Genomic DNA, 21468 nt, shown 5'->3' on the forward strand with positions numbered 1-21468 from the left:
CCTGATGCGATAGACAGCAGGGAGAATCTCTGGTTGTGACAAAAAAAATAGAAACCGTCCTTAAGTTGATAAAGCAGCAAAACTGGAAATGTGATTCACCCATAGAGCTCTGGCCAACTTCCCCTTGCCCAGTTTTCCAGCACTGAGTAAAACCTGCCAACTTGATCCAGTGCCTGGATCGTCCCAGGCTAACGAACAGCCTATAATGGTTCTCAACCTGCATGATTGGGCAGCAACTCTACTGTACGCATGATGGTTGATCTGATGGCACAAGGCCCACATTCTGGGTTGTAAATATGTTTTTTTGTATATTCTGCGGGGGTGTTAATCTGAAGGCTTTTAAGATGTTATTTCTTATGAGGCAGCATACAGCTGTATATGTCTTTGCAGTCCTGAATCTTTCGTGTTTGACAAGCTGAAGATAGCTTAACATGGAAGCGCATCGGTTTAATGCATATTTGCATGCAGATCGCCCGTGGGCGGGTCGACGTTCTTAGGGTGTGGTGCGCAGGTAATGCGTTCATCCTGTAGACACTCGGGGAACAGGAACTGGCCATATTCCTGCCTTTTTTGCTTTCTTCCAAACAAGTTTCTCTGTGCTTCATCGGCGTCTGTTTGTCTGACCTAATGCTGTGGGAGCTAAATCATGGTGTGAACTGTTATTTCTATTTAGCAATGCAGGCCCGCATAGAGGGAAATGAGACCATCTGCGGTTATTTTTTAAAAGAACGTGGCATCATAAACGTAATTGCTGTTTACCGGCGCTCTTAGTTTTAAAAATAATGGTTTCTTTTTTCATTCTTATTTGAATGTTGTGTGGACTGTTATGTCTCCTATAACAGCCATTAAAGTTGGGTCGTCTTCTCTGTAATAATTTATCGTGGACTCTGACTGTCCGTGGGGCTTAAATGCGTGAATAAAGGAAGGTTTTTGTTTGTTTGGATTGTGTTGGTAACTTTGTGTGGTAGTTCAGTTTCGGGCTGACTCCTCCTTTCCCGACTCATCTTACACACTCATTCCCTCCCTCCCTCCTTGCTGAAATACATAAGCTGTAACTAACCAAAATGCAGCCAGTCTAATTCAGAAGCCAGAGGCTCAGGACTGATTCAAGAGCGACTTTCCAAACCCAGGAGTACCGGCCAATCAGCTCAGTCAGCTCTGAACATTCAGGCAGCTCATCCATCCTGTTCAGGAGTTCCACTGCAAAGAGCTTGACACGCCTGGACATTGCCTAAATCTGCAAGGTAAAGTTGCTGGGTACTTTTAGACAAAGGAAGGGTGATAATCGTAAATTGAACAGGTGGAATTCTTTGGCTCGCTTTGGGTCAAAGGTGGACAGCTGTCCGTTTTACCTGCAGGGCAAGTATCTGTGACTCTCCTTTGAAGTCGGAAATTTCTGGCATTTTTTCGCAGTAAGTTCTGAAAACAACTTTTGTTTAATTTTTTTTTCTCTGTTCTACAAATGGAATATTTTGTGTTATGGTTTAATTCAGTCGCTTTTTTGAATCACAAATTGTAATTTAACAATTGCAAATAATGTGATTGTTAAGGGATGATGAGTTTTATCATTTTTTTGCATGAAATAATATTTAATTGTAAAGTAAAAATGTGAACTTTTCATTATTTATGATTTTTTTTTTTTAAATGAGAGATACACGTCAACACAGAAGTGGATAAGAGGAAATTAGTTTTCTCTGTGAACAGGAAATCGCTCACCAGCCCAGGATGTGTGTGGTGTGAGTTAGGTTCATGTCGTCTCCAGAGAAAAAATTCCGCACGAGTTATGAAGCAAATTTCATTCATAAAAAGTACGAAAAAGCGGAAAATAACAAAGAGCCGTGACCTTGGTCAAAGCGTGGTCAGACTATTAAAATCATCATTGTCCCACTGCATCCCCTGGTGTGGGTCATGGGGACTATTAAAATAGGGCTTGAAAATGTTTTAATCTCTGTGTCCCAGATGGTGCCGGTCAGTGACCGCTGATAGTGTAACTTTTTTTTTTTGTGGAAACTTAAAATAGCTGCTTGAGTCATTAGTCTGCTTGTGATGCTGTTCCTATTTGTTTTAAAGGGTCTGAAGGTTCAAGGTTAATAATCCTTTTTACCTTTGTCCCTGGATGGGCGGCAGCCTATTAAGCCGATCGCCATGGAGACCCCCGGACAGAAGCGGCCTAGCCCCAACATCAACTCGCCTCTGACCCCGAGCCGCATCACGCGGCTGCAAGAGAAGGAGGACCTGTGCAACCTCAACGACCGGCTGGCCGTCTACATCGACAAGATGCGTTCCCTGGAGCTGGAGAACGCGGGGCTGCGCATGCGTGTGTCCGAGTCGGAGACGGAGGTCGGCCGCCAGCTGTCCGGCGTGAAGGCGGTCTACGAGACCGAGCTGGCCGATGCCCGCATGTCGCTGGACTCGGTAGCCAAAGAACGCGCCCGGCTGCAGCTGGAGCTGGGCAAGGTGCAGGGCGACTACATGGAGCTGAAGGCCAGGTAGGACCTTTCAGCATTTGGTGCTCCTATTTGACCTCCTAATTAAAGATGAATTTTAGGCTCCCCGCTGTCTGCGCTTTGCAGTCCTGGTTCAGTTTGAGTGCCATGCATGCGAAAAGCTCTAAATCTCATTTTTAAACTATTTTTAACTCCACATGGAAGTACTCATTGCAGCCCCTTTATTCGCCATTGATCCACATCATCCCACAAAGTTCTCTGTTCCCGATCGCGTGTTTTGACGCACACTTCTGCGGGGTCGGGTCTGTCTGTGTGGCGCTCGGGGTCGGTACTGTGGGGCTGTAGGCAAGGCTCTGTAGACACCTCCTGATGAATCCAAAGGCACTTACTATGGACACAAAGGCCACCAAAATAAGCTCTTTAGGAAAGTCGAGGTACAGCAACCCAAGGCCCCGGCCAGCCTGTAGAGAGTGGCGATGTTTTCGGAAGATGAATTGAGGGTTCAGATTATTTGTGGAAATGTTTTTGGGAAGATCAGATGTTCTGCCAGTATATTTATTCTCATGGTCTCTTCAAGGACTAGTAAATTTAATATGTTGATTGTAATCTGAAGCTCTCTGATGGCATCCAGTTGCATTAACTCGTGGATGAAGGTGTTCCAGTTCATATGCCTCGCCTGCACTCAGGTATGTCGAGGCGTTAGTCAAAACCCGTCCAGGACTGCATACTTGTTTGACTTTTACTTTTACTTCACATTAGTATCGGTCTTTTCAGCACATCATTGTGCAATTCACAGAATATACAGTGCTAGTATTTTGATTCCATTTTGATCCAGTCCCGTTTTGAATTGTGTGTCCTCGACACAATGTGTACTGTGACAGCGCTCACTGGTGCTGGGGAAAACCGCGGTGACATGGGGACCCGCCCAAATCACTGCTCTGGGTCTTGCTCATTGGCGTGGAAGCTTGTGTGACTCGCCCTGTTTGGTTGGCATGGCAACCCTGCACCTTGTCTATCAAAGAGTCACAGATTCAAATGTTGTCAGGGCTTTTCATTAATACGAGTGCCAAGATTTCTTGTAGATGGGTGTGCCGCCACCGTACTGGGAGTTCTTGTCCCATTTGGGGACTGGCTCATTCAAACGCATTCAGCCCAAGTAAATGCCAACTATGACATTTTCAGTTAGCTCATTCTTGCTAATTGCTAACAGGGAGCTGTTCACCTTTGGTATGTTTATGTTTTTTTTTCTTGGCTACAGATAACTCTACGACCTTTTGGGAGCTGTTCTGAAGCCAGTGATGTTTTCTTTGTGCTTTTGAAGCTGTCAAAGGGAACTCCAAAGGAAGTCTCCCTGTCACCACGTTTGACCACATGATCTCCACGCCTGCTGCTCACTCACATTGCTCTGGCCTCATCTATGTCTCTTGCTGTGTTTTACACCTGCCGGCATGCCCTTTAATTCAAGAATTTCAATTTTATGCCATAAAATATAATAATAATAATAATCGATACTTTATTGATTTCTTTTTGATCCCCATAGGGAAATTGTCTTTACGCCTCCCACAACTTCCTCTTTTTTCATAGAGGAAGTTGTCTGCGAAGGGCTGCCACCTGTAGCGGCGCCCAGGGAGCTGGGGGTTAAGGGTCTTGCTCAAGGACCCACAAACTGAGGCTGGGTTTGAACCTGCGACCTTTATACATTGAATTACATATTTCCTCACTGGAGATTATATCGTTTACTTTTTAGCGACAACCTCTTAGCATTTCAGCTGTTAATTATTGTAAGATTCCCAGATGCAAAGTAAATTTCCTGTGAGTAAGCAGACAGTCTGGTCGTCCCTTGGGTTATGAAACTGAGCAGATGTGCTGGGGCTGTCGCACTTGTTCGGTGGGGGGGGGGCGCAGGGTCATGGTAATTCTTTATTTTAGTGGCTTTTTTAAATTCAGACTCTTGGACATCCAGAAATCCCCGAGGGGGAACTCCTGGTGCAGTGTGGGCGTGTTTGGAAGCTCTAGCCACACCCCTGCAGCTTTGCTGGGGCTGTGATTGGTGCGTTTGAGTATGGGGCGGTACCCCGGGCCCCATGGTTAGCCCGTACTGTCCGCCGTCACGCTCTTCACCCCTGCGGCTGAGTTGTGGTTGGGGGAAGTCCCAGCTGCAGAGGTTTGTTTCGCTGCAGTGACGTCTGTCCAGCAGAATGTCCAGTTTGAGACCATCAAAGATGACAGCGTGGTTCTTATGGTAGCAAGTCATCTAGAACTGACTCATGGGGGATGTGTGACAATGACAAAGGGGGGCGGGGTTGTGTCAGTGTAAAGAAAATATTACCTTCTGATGATGCACATTGTGTTCTGTAATGTTGCCGGCTGGTTGGGAGGGGTCTTGGGGTGTCCGTGTGTGTGTGGAACTAGGCTAGGTCAGAATTTCCATGGAATTCAGATCCATCTTGAGTAAAGCCAAGCGCCATGACTCACTCCACCCCCTCATGGGGTGATTTACTTTACGAGGCACGCAAGTTAGGCCAAAGAAGCCATTTTCTTGGACGTGGCGTTCCTTCCTGGTAGTATTCAAATGTTTTGTTTACTGCAATTAATCCTCCAACTCAACAAAACAAAATAGGCAATGACTTCCCAGCTCAAGGTCCTTGGCAGAAGCACAGGGTCTGCCTCGGGGGGCGTGGCTTATCCCCTACCGCTCATACTAACACCGCTGGCGCTCGCGTGGCGTAGCGTGAGAGAACAACCTCTGGTTATAACCACACTTGCTGGTGCTTCTCCAGACCCAGGACGACACCTCGACACACACACACGTTCCCGACTTAGAGGCCTCTAATCCGGAGCATCTGGATGCATTCAGGAGCTTGAAATTCCAGAATATGTATGTGATTAGAGGAGATGCTAAACAAACATCTCCAGAGGCTCCTGCTTTGTTTCCACTCGGGTTAGTTATATGGGACTTAATACATTTGAGAACCGAAGGGGTTTGCTGATGCCTCCCAATTTGCGTGAACTCCTTCTCCTCATTCACGGCCAAAATGTCCTGCTCTGTGTCGTCAAGGGGAGCGAATTCTCGATTAATCGCACCAGTTGGGAACCGCAAGATGGCGCAAGAGCAGTTTTCGGTTTCCTCCAGCTCGTGGCCACACATCCCTAATCCCATCTCCCATGTACTGCTTTGTTGTAGCCTTTCATATCAGGGCTGATAATTTAATGGGCTACAGTGCTAACACTGAGTTTACCGCAGAGACAGAGAGCCCATAGCCGGTAGATGAATCACACACTTCCTGGTGGTGAAGGACCACACCCAGCCGTCTCCTGCTAGCTTCCGCATGCCGCTGAAAGGCACAGTAATCCCTTTATTGGGAGGGTGATGTCCTCAGGACTTCTGTGGGTGTCCCTTCATTGCTGCTCATGTTTAACATCATTACTAGTGATTTTCAGATATTAATCCTCTGGGGTCTAGGAGTAGGGAACACACTTTCACTGACTGGGGCATAGTCACACATTTCATTCAATATCATAAACTTAATTCATGGCAAATAATTGTTTGTATATTCGTTTTGGCATTAACCTCATCTTAATCTTAGTGTACTTTGTAAATATGTCAGATTTATGTGAAGTTTGTCATTTATATTAAGTATAGTCATGGCAAAATGCAGTTTGGAACACTTGCAAAAGTATTATAAAAGTACATAGTAAGCAATGTGGCAGTTTGTTTTGATCCCAGATATCTGATCACCAAAGTCTTGGCCACATTCACCCCCCCACCCCCTCATGGCGCTGATGGAGATGTATCTGAATCGCGTTTCACAGTTGCGTTGTTCATCAAATTACCATACAAATGCAATTTGAATTCATGGAAATGCATCTGTTTATAATGCAAATAGCGATCTTTAGGTGAGGGTGACGCTACACAACCCCGATGCAGGTAAAACAAAGTAAGGTGACATGGTTTACTTTTTTGCCGATTTAACCTAATTTTAAAAACTTTAATGCTTCCGACAATTGACGTTTTGAAAAGAAGACAGATTATGGATTTAGCTGTTTTTTTTTTTCATGATTCTACTTGAAGATTTCAGTGAGATATAAACTGAAGTAGATGCAAAAATTGCGCTGCGTCGCCGACGACGTGCTCTTGAAACTCATGGTGGCCGTTTCAGGAGATGAGCAGTGAAGATGTGCAACTTGAACACTGAAAGACATGCCTGTGGTTTTGTTAGCCTCCCTAATTTGTCTTTCAGGCCAGTGTTTCTCAAACGGGGACCCCCACACAGTCCACATCTTTGCTCCCTCCCAACTCCCAGGGTTCCATGTCGACTGTTTTGAGAAACACCATTGTAGACCATAGTCCTGTAGTCTGTATTTGTAGGTCTTCCCTCAATCTTGGGGAAGGCCTGAACTGAACCCCTTCACTGACATTGAGACTCCATTACCGGGCCCTCAATCCCCCCCGCCACCTCCGCCGCTTCCTCCATCACCCCTGTATGAAGCGGAGGGATGTAGCGCATCACGTAAAAGGCTCTCATTCTGCCAGTCCCATGAAGCCTAAGGCCTGCTATTGTTTCACAATATTAAGGGAAGGATGTGCATTGTTGCTTTTGTTGTAGCCTTTGTGTTAGCGGCATCAGCGGTGTCGCCTTTATTACTCCAATAGCGTGCTTGAAATTAGTGTCAAAATGTCAGATCCTGCAGGTGTGCCGCTCAGTTGGAGGGGCAGTATGACAGCCGCCTGCCAAACGACCCCACCCTTTGTCGCATATTTATAAATCCTAACGCTTTGTAGGTTTTTATGATTTTGGTGTACAGGCAGGCTCCACAAGGATCTGCAGCGTCAGAGCTAATTGTTGACTGAGTAATTATCTCTCGCTTTGGCCAGACTGGTTCCAAACCAGTCGAGTAAATCAGTTCAATGATAGTTTTGCACGGGTATTCACTGTTGAGGACCTTAGTAATTTACCAGTTATTACCTATCCAGCATCGTCTATAGCTAATATATATAACTGAAGCAGATGTTTTGCAAAGCCTAGCTAAGCTATAATAAATAATATAATAATAAATCACAGGGCCCTGATGGCATCTTACCTATAGTGTTAAAAGAGATGAGGGATATTATTTGCCGACCCTTAACTTTACTGTTTCAAAAATCCTTATCTGAAGGTGTGGTACCTTCTGATTGGAAGCACACCTTCATAACGCCCATTTTCAAAAAAGGGGATAGAAGTAATTTGTCTAACTATAGGCCAATCAGTCTAACTTGTATAACTGGTAAAGTTATGGAGGCTATAATCAGAGAAAATGGTAGATTACCTGGACTCCAATAACATTTTGAGGGATAGCCAGCATGGATTTAGGAGAGGTAGATCCTGTTTATCAAATCTGTTGGAGTTTTTTGAGGAAGCTACTCAGGAAGTTGATGATAAGAAGGCCTATGATGTCATCTACTTAGATTTCCAAAAGGCTTTTGATGTTGTCCCCCACAAGAGGCTCCTACTTAAACTCAAAGCGACTGGTATTTTAGGTACCGTAGCGACCTGGATTGATAACTGGTTAACAGATAGGAAACAGCGAGTAGTTATAAGAGGCACAATGTCACAGTGGGCTTGCGTTCATAGTGGGGTACCGCAGGGTTCGATTTTAGGACCACTATTGTTCCTAATTTACATAAATGATATGGATACCAATATATACAGTAAACTGGTGAAATTTGCAGATGACACCAAGGTGGGTGGTGTAGCAGATACTGAATTAGTGGCTCAGCAGCTACAGCGGGATCTTGATTTAATTAGTGACTGGGCCGATACCTGGCAGATGAAATTTAACGTCGATAAATGTAAGGTACTCCATCTAGGGAGCAGAAATATAAAGTACAGGTATTTCATGGGTGTCACTGAAATAAAGGTAGCTGATCATGAGAAAGACCTTGGTGTGTATGTTGATGCTTCCATGTCCCATTCTCGCCAGTGTGGGGAAGCAATAAAAAAGGCCAATAGGATGTTGGGGTATATCTCCAGGTGTGTGGAGTTTAAGTCAAGGGAGGTAATGCTAAGATTATACAATTCCTTGGTGAGACCTCACCTAGAATATTGTGTGCAGGTTTGGTCACCATATCTTAAAAAGGACATTGTGGCCTTAGAAAAGGTGCAGCGTAGGGCCACAAAAATGATTCCTGGTCTTAGAGGAATGTCATACGAGGAACGGTTACTTGAGCTAAATCTGTTCAGTCTCAAGCAAAGGAGATTGAGGGGGGACATGATCCAGGTATATAAGATTCTAACAGGTTTGGATGCTGTTCAACCAAATAGTTACTTCAGCATTAGTTTAAATACACGAACTCGTGGCCATAGGTGGAAATTAGCGGGAGAACATTTCAAGCTGGATTTAAGGAAGCACTTCTTTACGCAGCGTGTAGTCAGAGTATGGAATAGCCTTCCTGATAATGTAGTGCAAGCTGAATCCTTGGGTTCCTTTAAATCAGAGCTAGATAAGATTTTAACGACTCTGAGCTATTAGTTTAGTTCTCCCCAAGCGAGCTTGATGGGCCGAATGGCCTCCTCTCGTTTGTATAGTTCTTATGTTCTTAAACCCTGTCAGTAATTAGTTAATGGGGGGCTGGGCAGTTAGTTCATCTCGGACCTTCAGAATTTTATTCCCTTTCTAGCCAGAGTACTGAGGGGATCTTACATTCCTCTTCGCTTATGTCTTCTGACTTCATCCGCTTGTACCGCGTCTGTTATGTGTATATGTAAAGCTGTCTATGGTGACAGGTTGGCACAGTCCATCCATCCATCCTTCCATCCATTTTCTGCCGTGTTTCCGGGGCTGGGTTGCGGGGACAGCAGTCTCAGCAGGGACACCCAGACCTCTCTCTCCTTCCCTTTGCAGGGGTGTTTTATGAGAACTCAACTCTTGACATGGTCCAAATTATTAAAGGAATTACATTTTTGGTCACTGATGCTGTAGAAATGTATCCATATGAATCTATATCTTTTTTTTCCCCAGCCAGTTTATCTGCAAACCAGAAGGAAATATTATTGACATGTAAACAGAATGTTGGCGCTCCGATTGGCCTTTTTGTCGACGTTTTCAGTCCCCGAGTCCTAATACCAATGGCGCCCCTACCCAGTGGATTTAGGTGTGAGGAATGGAAGAGGCTGTCAGAGACAAAGTTCTTTTGCTGTCTGGTCATTCTGCTCCAGGCAGGACCTTTCTGAGTGCAGGGTCCCCTTTTCTTCCGCCAGTGTATTTTAGCATTGCAAACTCCTTTCAGGGCGGTCCAGTGAATGTGCCCCATGTGGACAGTGCCTGAGTGCAGAGGAAGATGACAGATTGTCTGAAGGACCCCCCCTCCCCAACCCCCGGATGGTGCTGGAGGAAGGATGGTGGCGTGTGTGTGTGTGTGTGTGTCTGTCTGTCTTTTGTGACTCACCCTGCATCTTGACTTTGTATCTTTTATTAGTCCCTGTGTGTCTCTCATGTTTGTGTGGATGTTTCTCTGTGACTGTGCCTTCCACTCTTAATTACTTTAAATTGATTTAGTTAAAATTTAATTTAGTTAAATTTAAGGCAGTAGTGAGATCCTCATTTCCCTTTTCCACGTGCTCATTTGTACAGTAAGATCGTCTTTCCTTTCCGTCCAGGTTCCTAGACACGCCCCATTCGATGTCTTTTTCGGTCTCTTTATACTGAATGGCCACCCAGTAAGCCGTTGCAGCTTCTGTATCAGCCAGGATATTGGGCGCGTCTCTGGATATAGCAGGAGATATCTGTCTGCTGGGATTTGTAGCTTGTCTTAGATGAGTATCCCTGTGTTGAGAAAAATGGCAAATGCTTTTTTTTCCTTCTTTGTGGTGGAGTTACCTTGCATTCTGCGAGAGAGCAGGTTTCTTCTTGCAGGGGTGCCAGGGCTATAAACCTGTGTAGGCATTCAGTGTTTCGCAGCATACCGTAAACCTCATGAAGCATTTACTCAAAGCCCCTACCCCAGCACAGATGCCCAAATGCCCCCCCCCCCCCCTTCCCGGTGAGTCATGTGCTCCACCATCCCCTCTTTATATTTAGACCAAGTAGCTGTATGTGTGGAATTCCACTCGCCCGCTCCAATTATCCCCCTTGAAAAGTAGCGCGAGGGGCCATATTTGCCGCACACGGCTGGAAAGGCATCGTCCCTGTTTCCATGGCAGCATCACAGCAAAACAGCTAGACTTCTGTTGGCTTGTGGTTTCCATGGTTGCCGTGGCGATTGACGAAGATAGATGTGAGTCATACAGGGCTGGAAATTCAGATGCGGTATCCCCAGTTTCATTAATTCCTTTTTTCTTTTTTAAACATAATTTTTTTTAAATGTTTTTACGTCACGGGGTACTTATCTTGTTGCCACAGCAACCAGAGTTGTAGATTATACAGTGAAGGGGTCCACGTGTATGGTGTGTCAGCTATCGATTGTTATAAGTATTATTGCTTCACAAAAAAGATAAAAGCATTGCAGTTACTGTATTGAGTTTTTCTTTGCAGCTTTCTTTCACCCCTGAATATAACTGGATATTTTACTGCGCTGGTGCCTTGTTTGTGCTCCTTTAACTCCACCTGGGAGCTGAACCGGAAGCCTTACAGCAACATATTATGCACCATCTTAACTGTAGACTCTCAAGTGTTTTGTTTGCTTTTTCTCTATCCATCATCTACAATGCTTGTGCAGTACAGGGCCACAGAAAGCCTGGAGCCTATCCCAGGAGACGGCGGACACCCTCAGCGCGATGCCAGCCAATCACAGGGCGCACACACCCTCACCAACTATAGAGAGGTGCCCAGTCAGCCCTCAGAGACATGAGGCTGCAGAACTCACTGTCTTGCTGCAGTTTTTTTTTTGTTTTGTTTTGTTATGTTTGTGTTTTGTTTTATGTTTCTGCGAATCTTGCAATGCGCCGGGCCCTGGTTACATTAGCCAGGGAAGCTAATCCCACAGGATTAATTCTCAGACTGGGTGTGACTGTGCTGTACCGCTAGGCTGAGCGCTGGCTGCGGCTTACGCCGCATCACTCTGCTGCAGTCTCCCCGCGATTTGCCGCGACTTGTTAAGAGTGCCTCCCTGCCTTCCTCGGGATGAATCGCGCATCTTCCTGTGTTTCCGTTTGGGCACACCCTGCCGTTTGCCTGGCGACGCCCGTACTGCCCGCAGTTTGCGGCCTGTGTAATTGTCCATTGGCTGCGGCAGGATACGACGGGATTGAAATGTAAACACGTGTGTGTGGGGTGGGGACTTTGTGTAGAGAACATGTGCAGAACTTGCAGGTTTGCAGTTCTTTCTCTTGGGCTCATATTTACTTTAATGCAAACAATGACGCCTCACCTGAACTCTGCAAGACTCAATACTGATAAATATTTTTATTTCTTTAAGCCATCAACCGTTTTTCATTCGCACAATGCTCTACTTGTTGAGCCAGAAGAGCTATCAAGTATTTGTTATTTTAAGAAGCAGAAGACCCAACGCTTTGCCGTCCAAGTCTGCACGCTTGTGCACGCACACGTCCCCTCGCTGCTGGGCTCAGTGGCTTTAATCTGGATAAAACTGGCACTGTTCACATGCCCTTAATAACTGGCCTCCATTCCGTGGTTTGGTGCTGGATCCTTGCCACAAAGCCTATTAGCGAGTTGCCCCGGAGCCTGGCGAAAACGCTGTTGTGGAGATTGCCGTAGCGCAGTCGCCGCCGGAGGCGCTGTACAGTGCAGAGGTGTAGGATGGCATTCCTGATGGAGCTTGTTTACACCTGCCCTGCCCATGCCTGCTGTTCTGCAGAACAGGTCAAAGGTGCGGTCAGCCTCCAGGAATGCAGTGCTGCATGCCTGCCTCAACCTCAGTAAGCATGACGTCTCAAGCCATTACTTGCCATAGTTCCGTCATCCACACGCCTGCTGCCAGAGCAGGTATATTTGCAATTATGAGTGGTTCCCTCTTTCATGATTAAAATGACACCTTTTCGTTTGCCATTTCCCCCTGGGTGCTTCGAGTGAAGCGTCACTTCAGCTGGAGGGCACCCAGCCTTGTGTCAGTCTCCGTCTGTCGACTGTATTTATCTTAAGACGCAAGTCTAAAAATATCTAATTTCTAATGGAGTTGCATGTATGTTTTTGGGTGTGTTCTAGTGCAATGATGTGATTACACCTTTGGCAGAATAGTGAGCTCTATATAATAGATCATTTGATAGTTTATCTATCCCCGCAGGGAAATTCTCGTTTCACCTAATCCATCTTGCTCTCCATGAGACACACATACAGGTGAAAGCAGGCTTGTGGGGGGTGAGTCACAGTACAGGGTCAGCCAGCATTCAGCACCCCTGGAGCTGGGGTAGGGGTTAAAGGCTCAATGGCAGCATTAGTTTAACAGCCCCGGGATTCGAACCAGCAACCTTCCGACGACGGGCACAGATTTCTAACCTGCTGAGCCACGCACTTGCTTAGGCAGCCTGGAAGTGATCTTGATGACAGATGGACAGCGTCACTGTCGATGCAGCCCACGCTGTGGACGCCATTAAGGCTTTGCGGCACCGAGTTCTGCTTCTGCTAAGATGACCGATTTTGTCTAGATGCTTGGTGTCCACTAGATTTGTCGTGTTCTCTCATTGGCTTGGACCAGTCCGGAACTTTCAGTTTTCTAGAGGAAGTGCGAGTGGCTACAGGCAGTTTTAAATGTGTTTCATCTTCCGCTCCAGTGGATGTAAGCATGAACTAACTGTTCCAACTGGGGGAAGAGGGGAAAATCTGCCAGAGGTTTATGGGTAAATGAAACCTTTTCAGATTTCATGGAGCAGGGTATCAATCCTTACCTCCATCATGTTAGAGCGTCACTAGCCACTGCGTCCTATGGTAAGATGGGGTGGCCAAAATATGCGCATGAGCACCTCCTGCTGGTCAGACTGTTTGGGCAGCTTGGGACAGTTGGGTATGTTGTTCCTCTGCCCCAGTCCTCGAAGGTTGCAGTGGGTTCAGGCTTTCCAGCTCTCATGCTGAGGGAAGCTCAAATTGGTTCAATTGTCAAAATAACGCGGTCGAGCGCATGGGCAGATTGGAGATCTGCTTGCGGTGTGGCCCGCCAGCACCAGGGCTGAGAACAAATGGCTCTGTGGTTTCATGCGACGTGTATCCAACCCCACAGGAACACCAAGAAAGAGTCGGACTTGGCAGCAGCGCTGGCCCGGCTGAAGGACCTGGAAGCCCTGCTCAACGCCAAGGAAGCTTCCTTGAGCACAGCCCTGGGGGAGAAGCGGAGCCTGGAGGCCGAAGTTCGTGACCTGAAGCCACAGCTGGCAAAGGTGTCTCAACATCCTGAACCGCTCGTCATTTTTTGTGGTGTTTTACTGGCATCTGCTGTGCAACAACAAAACGAATGTTGGCAGAGCTGAGCACTTATGAAATGGACATTACAGCTGCTTCATTAACTGCTCTATGCCTTTAGAGATCTTTTAATACTGGTTAAAGTAGTTACCTCAAATTGTGACACATGAGAGGCAGGATTGATCGCAAGTAGGAATAAAGCCAGCAGGTTGTTGTGGTTTTGGTATAGCCATGAATCTGTGTATCAAGCACTTGGTCGCCTTGTCACTGTGTTCCTGTTCAGTGAGTTGGGGAATAATCCAGTTAAAAATATTTCATAAAACTGCTTAATGGTGGCACAAGCCCGCCACCACATGGTCACTTATGAAACTGCATCTATTTTTTTCTGAGCTGCAGTGCTTCTTTTTACCGTATTCAGCAAATTATTGCTGCGAGATTGAAAACCAGAAGAGTGACCAAATTACAGCTGTGGTTTTCAGTAATACAATGGCACACACACAAAAGGTGACAAAGGTCTGTAATTTGGTACGAGTAAGTCCTGCAAATGGCAACCTAGACAACCATATCTCGTATTTTTAGTGAGCGCTACCACGTGTATGTATGTGCGTGTGTGTGTGGCCCACTGACAACCTACCCTGGAATGTTGCCATGGCAGCTGGAGGGGAGCCTGAACGATGCTAAGAAGCAGTTGCAGGGTGAAATGCTGATGAGGGTGAATGCGGAGAACAAAATGCAGACCCTCAAAGAGGAGCTGGAGTTCCAGAAGAATATCTACGGCGAGGTGAGACTCGACACCTGCACCTGCCTGCGTTTTGGTCTTTAGAAACTTCCAGGCAGTAAGCTGGCAGCAATAGGGCAGTTGACGCATGATTTGGATAGCCCACAGTCTGGCGAGTGGCGGTAAGCGTGGGTTTGCTGTCGTGGGTACCAGACGGCGCTGTGCTCACGTACACGCATCTCGCCACCCCCTTTTTCCTCCAGGAGCTCCGGGAGACCAAGAGGCGACACGAGAGTCGCATGGTGGAAGTCGATAACGGCCGGCAGCGCGACTACGAGAGCAAGTTGGCGCTGGCCCTGGTGGAGATGCGGGAGCAGCACGAGGAGCAGCTGAAGATGTACAAGTCAGATATTGAGAAGACGTACAACTCCAAGGTGGGCGACAGTGTGTGTGTGTGTGTGTGTGTGTGTGTGTGTGTGGGGGGGGGGGGGGGGGGGGGGTGTCGAGCCGGCGAGTGCATGAGAGATGGGTCACATGCAATTTCAGAAAAGCACGCCATGCAGCAGCATTCACACACTGGCAAACACGGGCTCCGCGCAGAGAACAGTGAGCCTTGTCAAAGAGCAGTGCGACCGGCTCTTTACACCAACTGTGTACACCTGTCTCCATGCCAGCTGGAGAACGCACGCCTCTCGGCCAACCGAAACACCCTCCTGGCGGGCTCGGCGCATGAGGAGCTGCAGCAGACGCGCATGCGGCTGGAGACCATGTCTGGCCAGCTTAACCAGCTGCAGAAGCAGGTAGGACGCCCCCCTGTGGTGCACTGTCACCATTACGCCGCCAAAGTCCTTCATGCCAAAATTTGGCCACTTTCCCTGAACACCCCTTCTGTTGATGGTTCATAAAGTTTTCTCCCGACAGTCAGTCTGGTCTTTGGCATTCATGTTCACCTGTGTGCATGTTTGAAACAATTATTTTGGTGCTTAATCTGCCCGAAAGCTGTATCTCAGAGAACGTTCTAGAGCCATTGAAAGGCTCTTGAGGAGGAAATCAGTGAAGAAAGTGTTTCTCAAAGCTCATTAAGCACCCCTCTGATCCCCCCCCCCCAAACTCCACCCAGCTGGCAGCTAGTGAAGCCAAGGTTCGAGAGCTGGAGGAGGTTCTGTCCCTGGAGAGAGATGCCAAACGGCGCCTCCTGGGGGAGAAGGAGCGCGAGATGGCAAACATGCGCCAGCGCATGCAAGAACAGTTGGACGAGTACCAGGAGCTGCTGGACATCAAGCTGGCTCTGGACATGGAGATCTGTGCCTACAGGAAGCTGCTGGAGGGCGAGGAGGAGAGGTGAAAGACGTGCACACACACACACGCGCGCACACACACACACACACACACACACACACACACACACACACACACACACACACACGGGCACTGTGGTCGACCTGGATGGGGATGTGCACAGAGCCTGGCAGACATTGCTTACACACAGAGTCACACGCACACACACTCAGTCACACATACGCAGACGCGCACGCAGTGAACTGCCTGTTGCTGATAATTGCTTGCCATACAGTGTCTAGCACATAAACACCATTATCTCAATGTCACTGAAGTTAGAGAAGGAAATGTTTGCCCTGTAAGAGGATGATTAAGCATTTTGTAGTTTATTCACTTGGTGCTCGAACCCTGCAGGGTATTTAATGTGCTACGTTATTCTTATTAGTCTGTTCATTGAGACACAAAGCTTAAGGACCGCCGGTCATGTGTGTCTGCGTGTGTGTGTTTGTCTATCTGTGTCTGTTAGGGTGACCACCTACTCCATGTCAGGAGGGACTCTGAGCTACAACAGGGTTTTTAACCACCATTTCAACCATTTGTATTAAAAGGACCGGATTTCACTTAAGCACTGAGTTCTTGCTGTGTGCTGATTGGTCAGTCTCCTGTAATCATGCATGTGTCACTAATGTTAATGTTAAGCTGGATGAGTCTTTCAATCAAGGAAACAAACCAGTCAGAGCACAAGAAGAACTGAACTATGTAACCAATCACAGGAGCCAGCCAGTTATAAAGTAGTTTTTAAAACGAAGTAGGTCATAGTGCCCCCCCAACGTGGATCAGGTGGTCAGTACAGTCGGTGTGTCTTTATCTGTGTGACTGTATGTCTGTGTGCATGTAGAAAACCAATAAGGAGAGAGCTCATTCTCAGTCTCACTAAGTCTCTCTCACTGTTTGGCTGTATTCACATTACCTGCAATCTAACATGCATCAATGTATATTTATACAGGTTGCAACTATCCCCAAGCCCTTCGCCAACGCAGGTCACTGTGACCCGCAGCTCTACTTCCCGTGTGGCCCACTCCGGCTCCGCCCACTCTGGCTCCGTCAAGTCTGGGACCGCCCACTCTGGCTCCGTCAAGTCTGGGACCGCCCACTCTGGCTCCGTCAAGTCTGGGGACCTGCCCACTCCAGTGCCACCATCTCCACTGGGCTTGCCATCCCCAACGTTGTCACCTCCAGTAGCCAGAAATCGGCCAAGAAACGCCGTCTGAACGACACGGACAGCGAGGCCTCCAGCACGGTGGGGGGGCGCCATAACACACACCCGCATTTCCCAAAAGGCCTCTGCCAGCGGCCGCGTCACTGTGGACGAGGTGGACCTGGAGGGGAAGTATGTGCGGCTGAGCAACAAGGCCGACCAGGTGAGAGCCATGCGGTGTGCTGAGACTGCTCGATTAATAATGCCAGGTTTTCAGTCATTGCTTAAATGCTGAATTCTGGCATCCCTCCATGATGCCCCAAATCATCAGGCTTCCAAATGCGCCTTCTCATAATATTCCCGAAAACTGAAGTGAAAGTTCAGACTGGATTTGATGAGAACTCCATTTGTCTGTTTTCCTTGTGGTACCACAGTCTTATGTCTTCATTGGCACCGACGTTTAAAGGCATCAGTTCGCTTAATTGAAAAATATTTGGACAGCTTGTCTTGCTGTGCAGGGATTTTGGTTTATTTTTATTTTTGATTCCCCCCCTCCACCCCTAGGATCAGCCTCTAGGTAACTGGCTGGTGAAGAGGCAGGTGCACCGCCAAGCAGATCAAATCTACAAGTTCCCCTCCAAGTTCATTCTGAAGGCTGGTGCGACCGTTACGGTAAGGCCTGCTCCAAGCCAGCGCTGCTGAACTGCAGGTAGTGCTGAAATCAGTTAAGATGTGCCCATTGTCGCCTCAAGTTTTTCTGCTTCTAACTTTTTCTGTCCCTTGTCATTCTGGGTTGTACAGATTTGGACCGCTGGGTCTGGGACCATCGACAAACCTCCTTCTGACCTGGTGTGGAAGGCCGAGAATTCATGGAAGACTGGAGACGAGTTCCAGACCATCCTGTTGAGCTCCAGTGGGGAGGTGCGTGCTGCCCTCGGCCGGTCCGGCGTCTCCTGAGCCCTCGGCCGGTCCGGCGTCTCCTGAGCCCTCGGCCGGTCCGGCGTCTCCTGAGCCCTCGGCCGGTCCGGCGTCTCCTGAGCCCTCGGCCTGTCATGGCTGTCATTGTGTTGCGTACATTCTGTCGATGTCTCTGCTAGGGCAGGCTCCTGAGATCCAGGGAAAATAGTTAAATTTATAATTTTTCCTTTTTTACGTAAATTAAGTGTCGGGATGGCACAAAGCACACCCCCTAGCCTGTGGGATAGACCCCTTGTGTCGTGTTTTGCCCTCATTACTGATAGGATCCGCAGTAGCTCATTTAGCATAAGCAGGACATTTGTCAGGATGTCGTCTTGGATACGTGACGCCGACTGTGACCTGGCGTGAACTGGGTTTTCCTGCTTTTTTAAATTCAGGAGATGGCGATGAGAATTGTCAGCCGGAGACTAGTGCAGGATGACGACGGAGGCCATGATATGGTAAGGAAAGACGTAAGCGCAGCGGCTTATCGTGACCAGTTGTGAACATGCATTTCCTATATGGATTCTTCGTTCTGTTGGTCAGTGGCTTACTCAGCTGCTGAGGTGCTTTAGCAGCTCGCCTTTGTCGCCCCCTGCAGGTAGCTCACAGCACTGCCGTTGATAACGAGTACAACCCTTCGCAGCCGTACTGTGGTCTGCACCTCGTGTGGCCATTCAACTGACGGCCATGCCACCCATGGCTCCAACGTGGCCCGCTCCTTCCTCAGTGAGGGTGGGGGCCTTCCTGAGGGGCTGGTGCCCCGTTCCCTCGTGATGGTGGGCAACAATTCAGCCCGGCAGGTGAGTGAAGGGTTTGGCTGCCGTCTCACTCACAGCTGCTGGGAGTGATCAGCCGTGTGTGTGTGTGTGTGTGTGTGTGTGTGTGTGTGTGTGTGTGTGTGGGCAGAAGCAGAGATGGAACAGGTCTGGCTGTAGTTCAGGGGTAGGGTGGAGCCATGTTTCCTTGTGGAACTCCGGCAGTCCACATTTTTGTTCCCTCCCAGTTCCCAGCACACCTGAACCAGGTATTCCACGTTTCTTCATTGGCTGGGAGCTTGGAAGGAGGAAAAAGGTGGACTGTCTGGTGCTCCTCGCGGGCCGGGTTGAGAAATGAGCAAACCTGTGTTAAAGTACAGCAATTTCCACACGTAGCCGCACATGCATTAATGTCGTCCTGCATGTTTCACGCCCACCATGTCTCTGCCCCCCCCCCACCATGCCCCCCCCCCCCCCCCCCCCCCCAGAGCGGCCCCAGAGCAGACAGCTGCTCCGTCATGTGAGCACGCGGAAGGCCACTCTGCTGGTCCGGCTGCTGTGACCCTCGGCTCCGGAAGCTTTTTTCTCCAAAGAAACATACCTGTTTTTTTTTTTGTCTGTTTTTTTAATTTTTTCTTTTTCACGTAACGACATTTTGTTTTTTGGTGGGGGGTATATAAGCTCTAGCCCCAGCTTTTTGTGTTACCACTTGCTTTGTTTATTTTGATTGGGGGGGGGGGGGGGCATCAGACCTGTCTAGGCTGCTGCAGTCTGACCCACCGCTGGTCCACTTTTCCTTCTTGGCCGTCACCGTTGAACACGCACAGCTCACGAGCCCCCAGCAGGGAGCGTCAGACTGTGCCAGCCAAGCTCTCTCTGTGCCCCGCCGTCATTATTCCTGACGGGATCTTCAGTTTGCAGTTAATCTGTTATTACAACTGGTTATGATAACCAGTATGTTAGTCTGGTTAGAGGTGGCAGTGTGGCTGACGAGGGGTCGGAGGAGAGGCTGGACAGCCACATTTGAGGGTCCCTGCTTTGTGAATGCGCGTATACAGCCCCTCAGATCACCAGACCCTACCGGAGAGAGAACCTGCAATTTTTGTTACTGCTCTGCTTGGGATGGTCTGTGAGGGTTGATTAGAAGAAAAGTTTTCATAAGATGTGAAATTTTTTTTAATTCAGATTAGATTTGAAAATTTGAAAATGCGAGCCTTCGTTACTCATGATGTGATTTTTATGTTTATGATATTAGGGCAGCTGGTTGGGCTTTTTACACAAGGTTTGTTTTCTTTTAAGTTTTATAGGAACTGAGCTCAGGATTTTTTTTGTATTATTATTTTGGAGTGTTTTGCTTTATTAAGAAGCGGTCACAGGTTATGAAGAAGTTACTTGGATGTGCAGTGCGGCAGAATGTTGGGTAGATTGAATTTTGCTGGACATTACAGAGCATATGACGTGTTAATGTGTGATGTCATCGTTTATTTCCTGCAAATTAATGTGGAGCAACTGCCAGTTATGCTATCAATGTTGAAAAATATTGTTTTTTTTAATTAACTTAATTGGGCTTCCTGCCAATTAAAACTAAATACCTGCTGTACTGCTAAAGGGACAGAAATGGCTCACTGACCATTTAACGAATGGTGGCCTAATTGTCAGAGTTACTTAATTATTTTATGAAGCACTTGTTGAACTCTTGATGTGCCTTAAAGTGTTTAATTCCTAAGCAGCAGACCAAAGATCAGGGTAACTCCATAAACCAGTGAGCCCCAGTAACCATGTCCTCAGCGCAGTGCCGTGTGACCCCCCCCAAATGCCCCTTCGCTCCAGACTGCTCACTGCACTGATACACTGTGACATTTCGCATCACTGGGCATTTCGCTTGCAGCCCAGCCTCGTCACAGCGCTGCCCCTGTCCTCCTCTCTCCTTCTAATGCGCCGCTGGGCTATTCAGAAAATGCCAGTCACTACTTACTCGCTCACTTGTAGGAAAGGTACGTGTGTGTCTGTGGGAAGGGGGGTGGGGGGTCGGGGGCTGTATTTAGTACTGAATTTTGTCTGATTTTTAATGCCCCCCCCCTCCCCCCATATCATGCTAAAAATGGTGCTTTTTATTTTTTATTTTTTTTGTATTTACGCCTCTCAAAAAAAATATTTTCAACAAACAATGGTGTTATAACTCGTTACAATAAAGTTGCAGAAAGTTAATTTTTTCTGTATTACTGTTTTATATGAAACTGCAGATACCGCTCGGAAAACAAATTACTAGAAAGATAAACTGTCAGCCAATAGCAGCATCCCTGCTCTTTAGGGAAAAAAAATGAAGACAAAATTTATTTTGGGTTGTCAGACACAGCTTGTTGTAAAATGCTCCCTGAGGCTGAAATTAGTCCCTGTCCTGTTTGCTGGGACAGTGTTCAGCTGCAATCCCACCGTCGACCACATGGGGCAGCAGATCCCAGACTCACCTAATTTCCTACGGTACTTGCGGTACATTAATACAAAATTTAAGATGGTAAATGGACCTGTGTTTGTTATGCAGCCCTGGTACTGGAGCATAATGGAAATATAGATTAACGTTTGTGCATTAAATTAAGAGGAGACGTTTTTCTACCTAAAAAGAAATTTGACCTGAAAACTCTGCACTTATTGCAGGCGGCCTCTTGGCTACATGCCAGAGTAATGGAGAATTCTGTATTCCTGTTCGCAAGAAAATGTTGTTACTGATATCTGTGATTTTCTAAATAAACCTCTTTCATAAACCAAGTTCTCTGTTTTTTACCT

General features: G+C 47.4%; 1 protein-coding gene across 1 annotated transcript; it reads left to right on the forward strand.

The window, feature by feature from the left end:
* The first annotated feature begins 187 nt into the window (after positions 1-187).
* LOC125719381 (lamin-A-like) lies at positions 188-21446 on the forward strand. The gene is given in 17 exon segments (XM_048994091.1): positions 188-1244; positions 1359-1412; positions 2128-2489; positions 13597-13753; positions 14431-14556; positions 14757-14927; positions 15168-15293; positions 15614-15834; positions 16778-16939; positions 17011-17074; positions 17076-17192; positions 17534-17641; positions 17771-17890; positions 18325-18387; positions 18528-18563; positions 18565-18729; positions 19173-21446. Coding segments are annotated over 15 exon segments (2016 nt in total). The 5' UTR covers positions 188-1244; positions 1359-1412; positions 2128-2145; the 3' UTR covers positions 19209-21446.
* The last annotated feature ends 22 nt before the right edge of the window (positions 21447-21468 follow it).

This window comes from Brienomyrus brachyistius, chromosome 23 (genome assembly GCF_023856365.1).
Source record: "Brienomyrus brachyistius isolate T26 chromosome 23, BBRACH_0.4, whole genome shotgun sequence".
NCBI lineage: Eukaryota > Metazoa > Chordata > Actinopteri > Osteoglossiformes > Mormyridae > Brienomyrus > Brienomyrus brachyistius.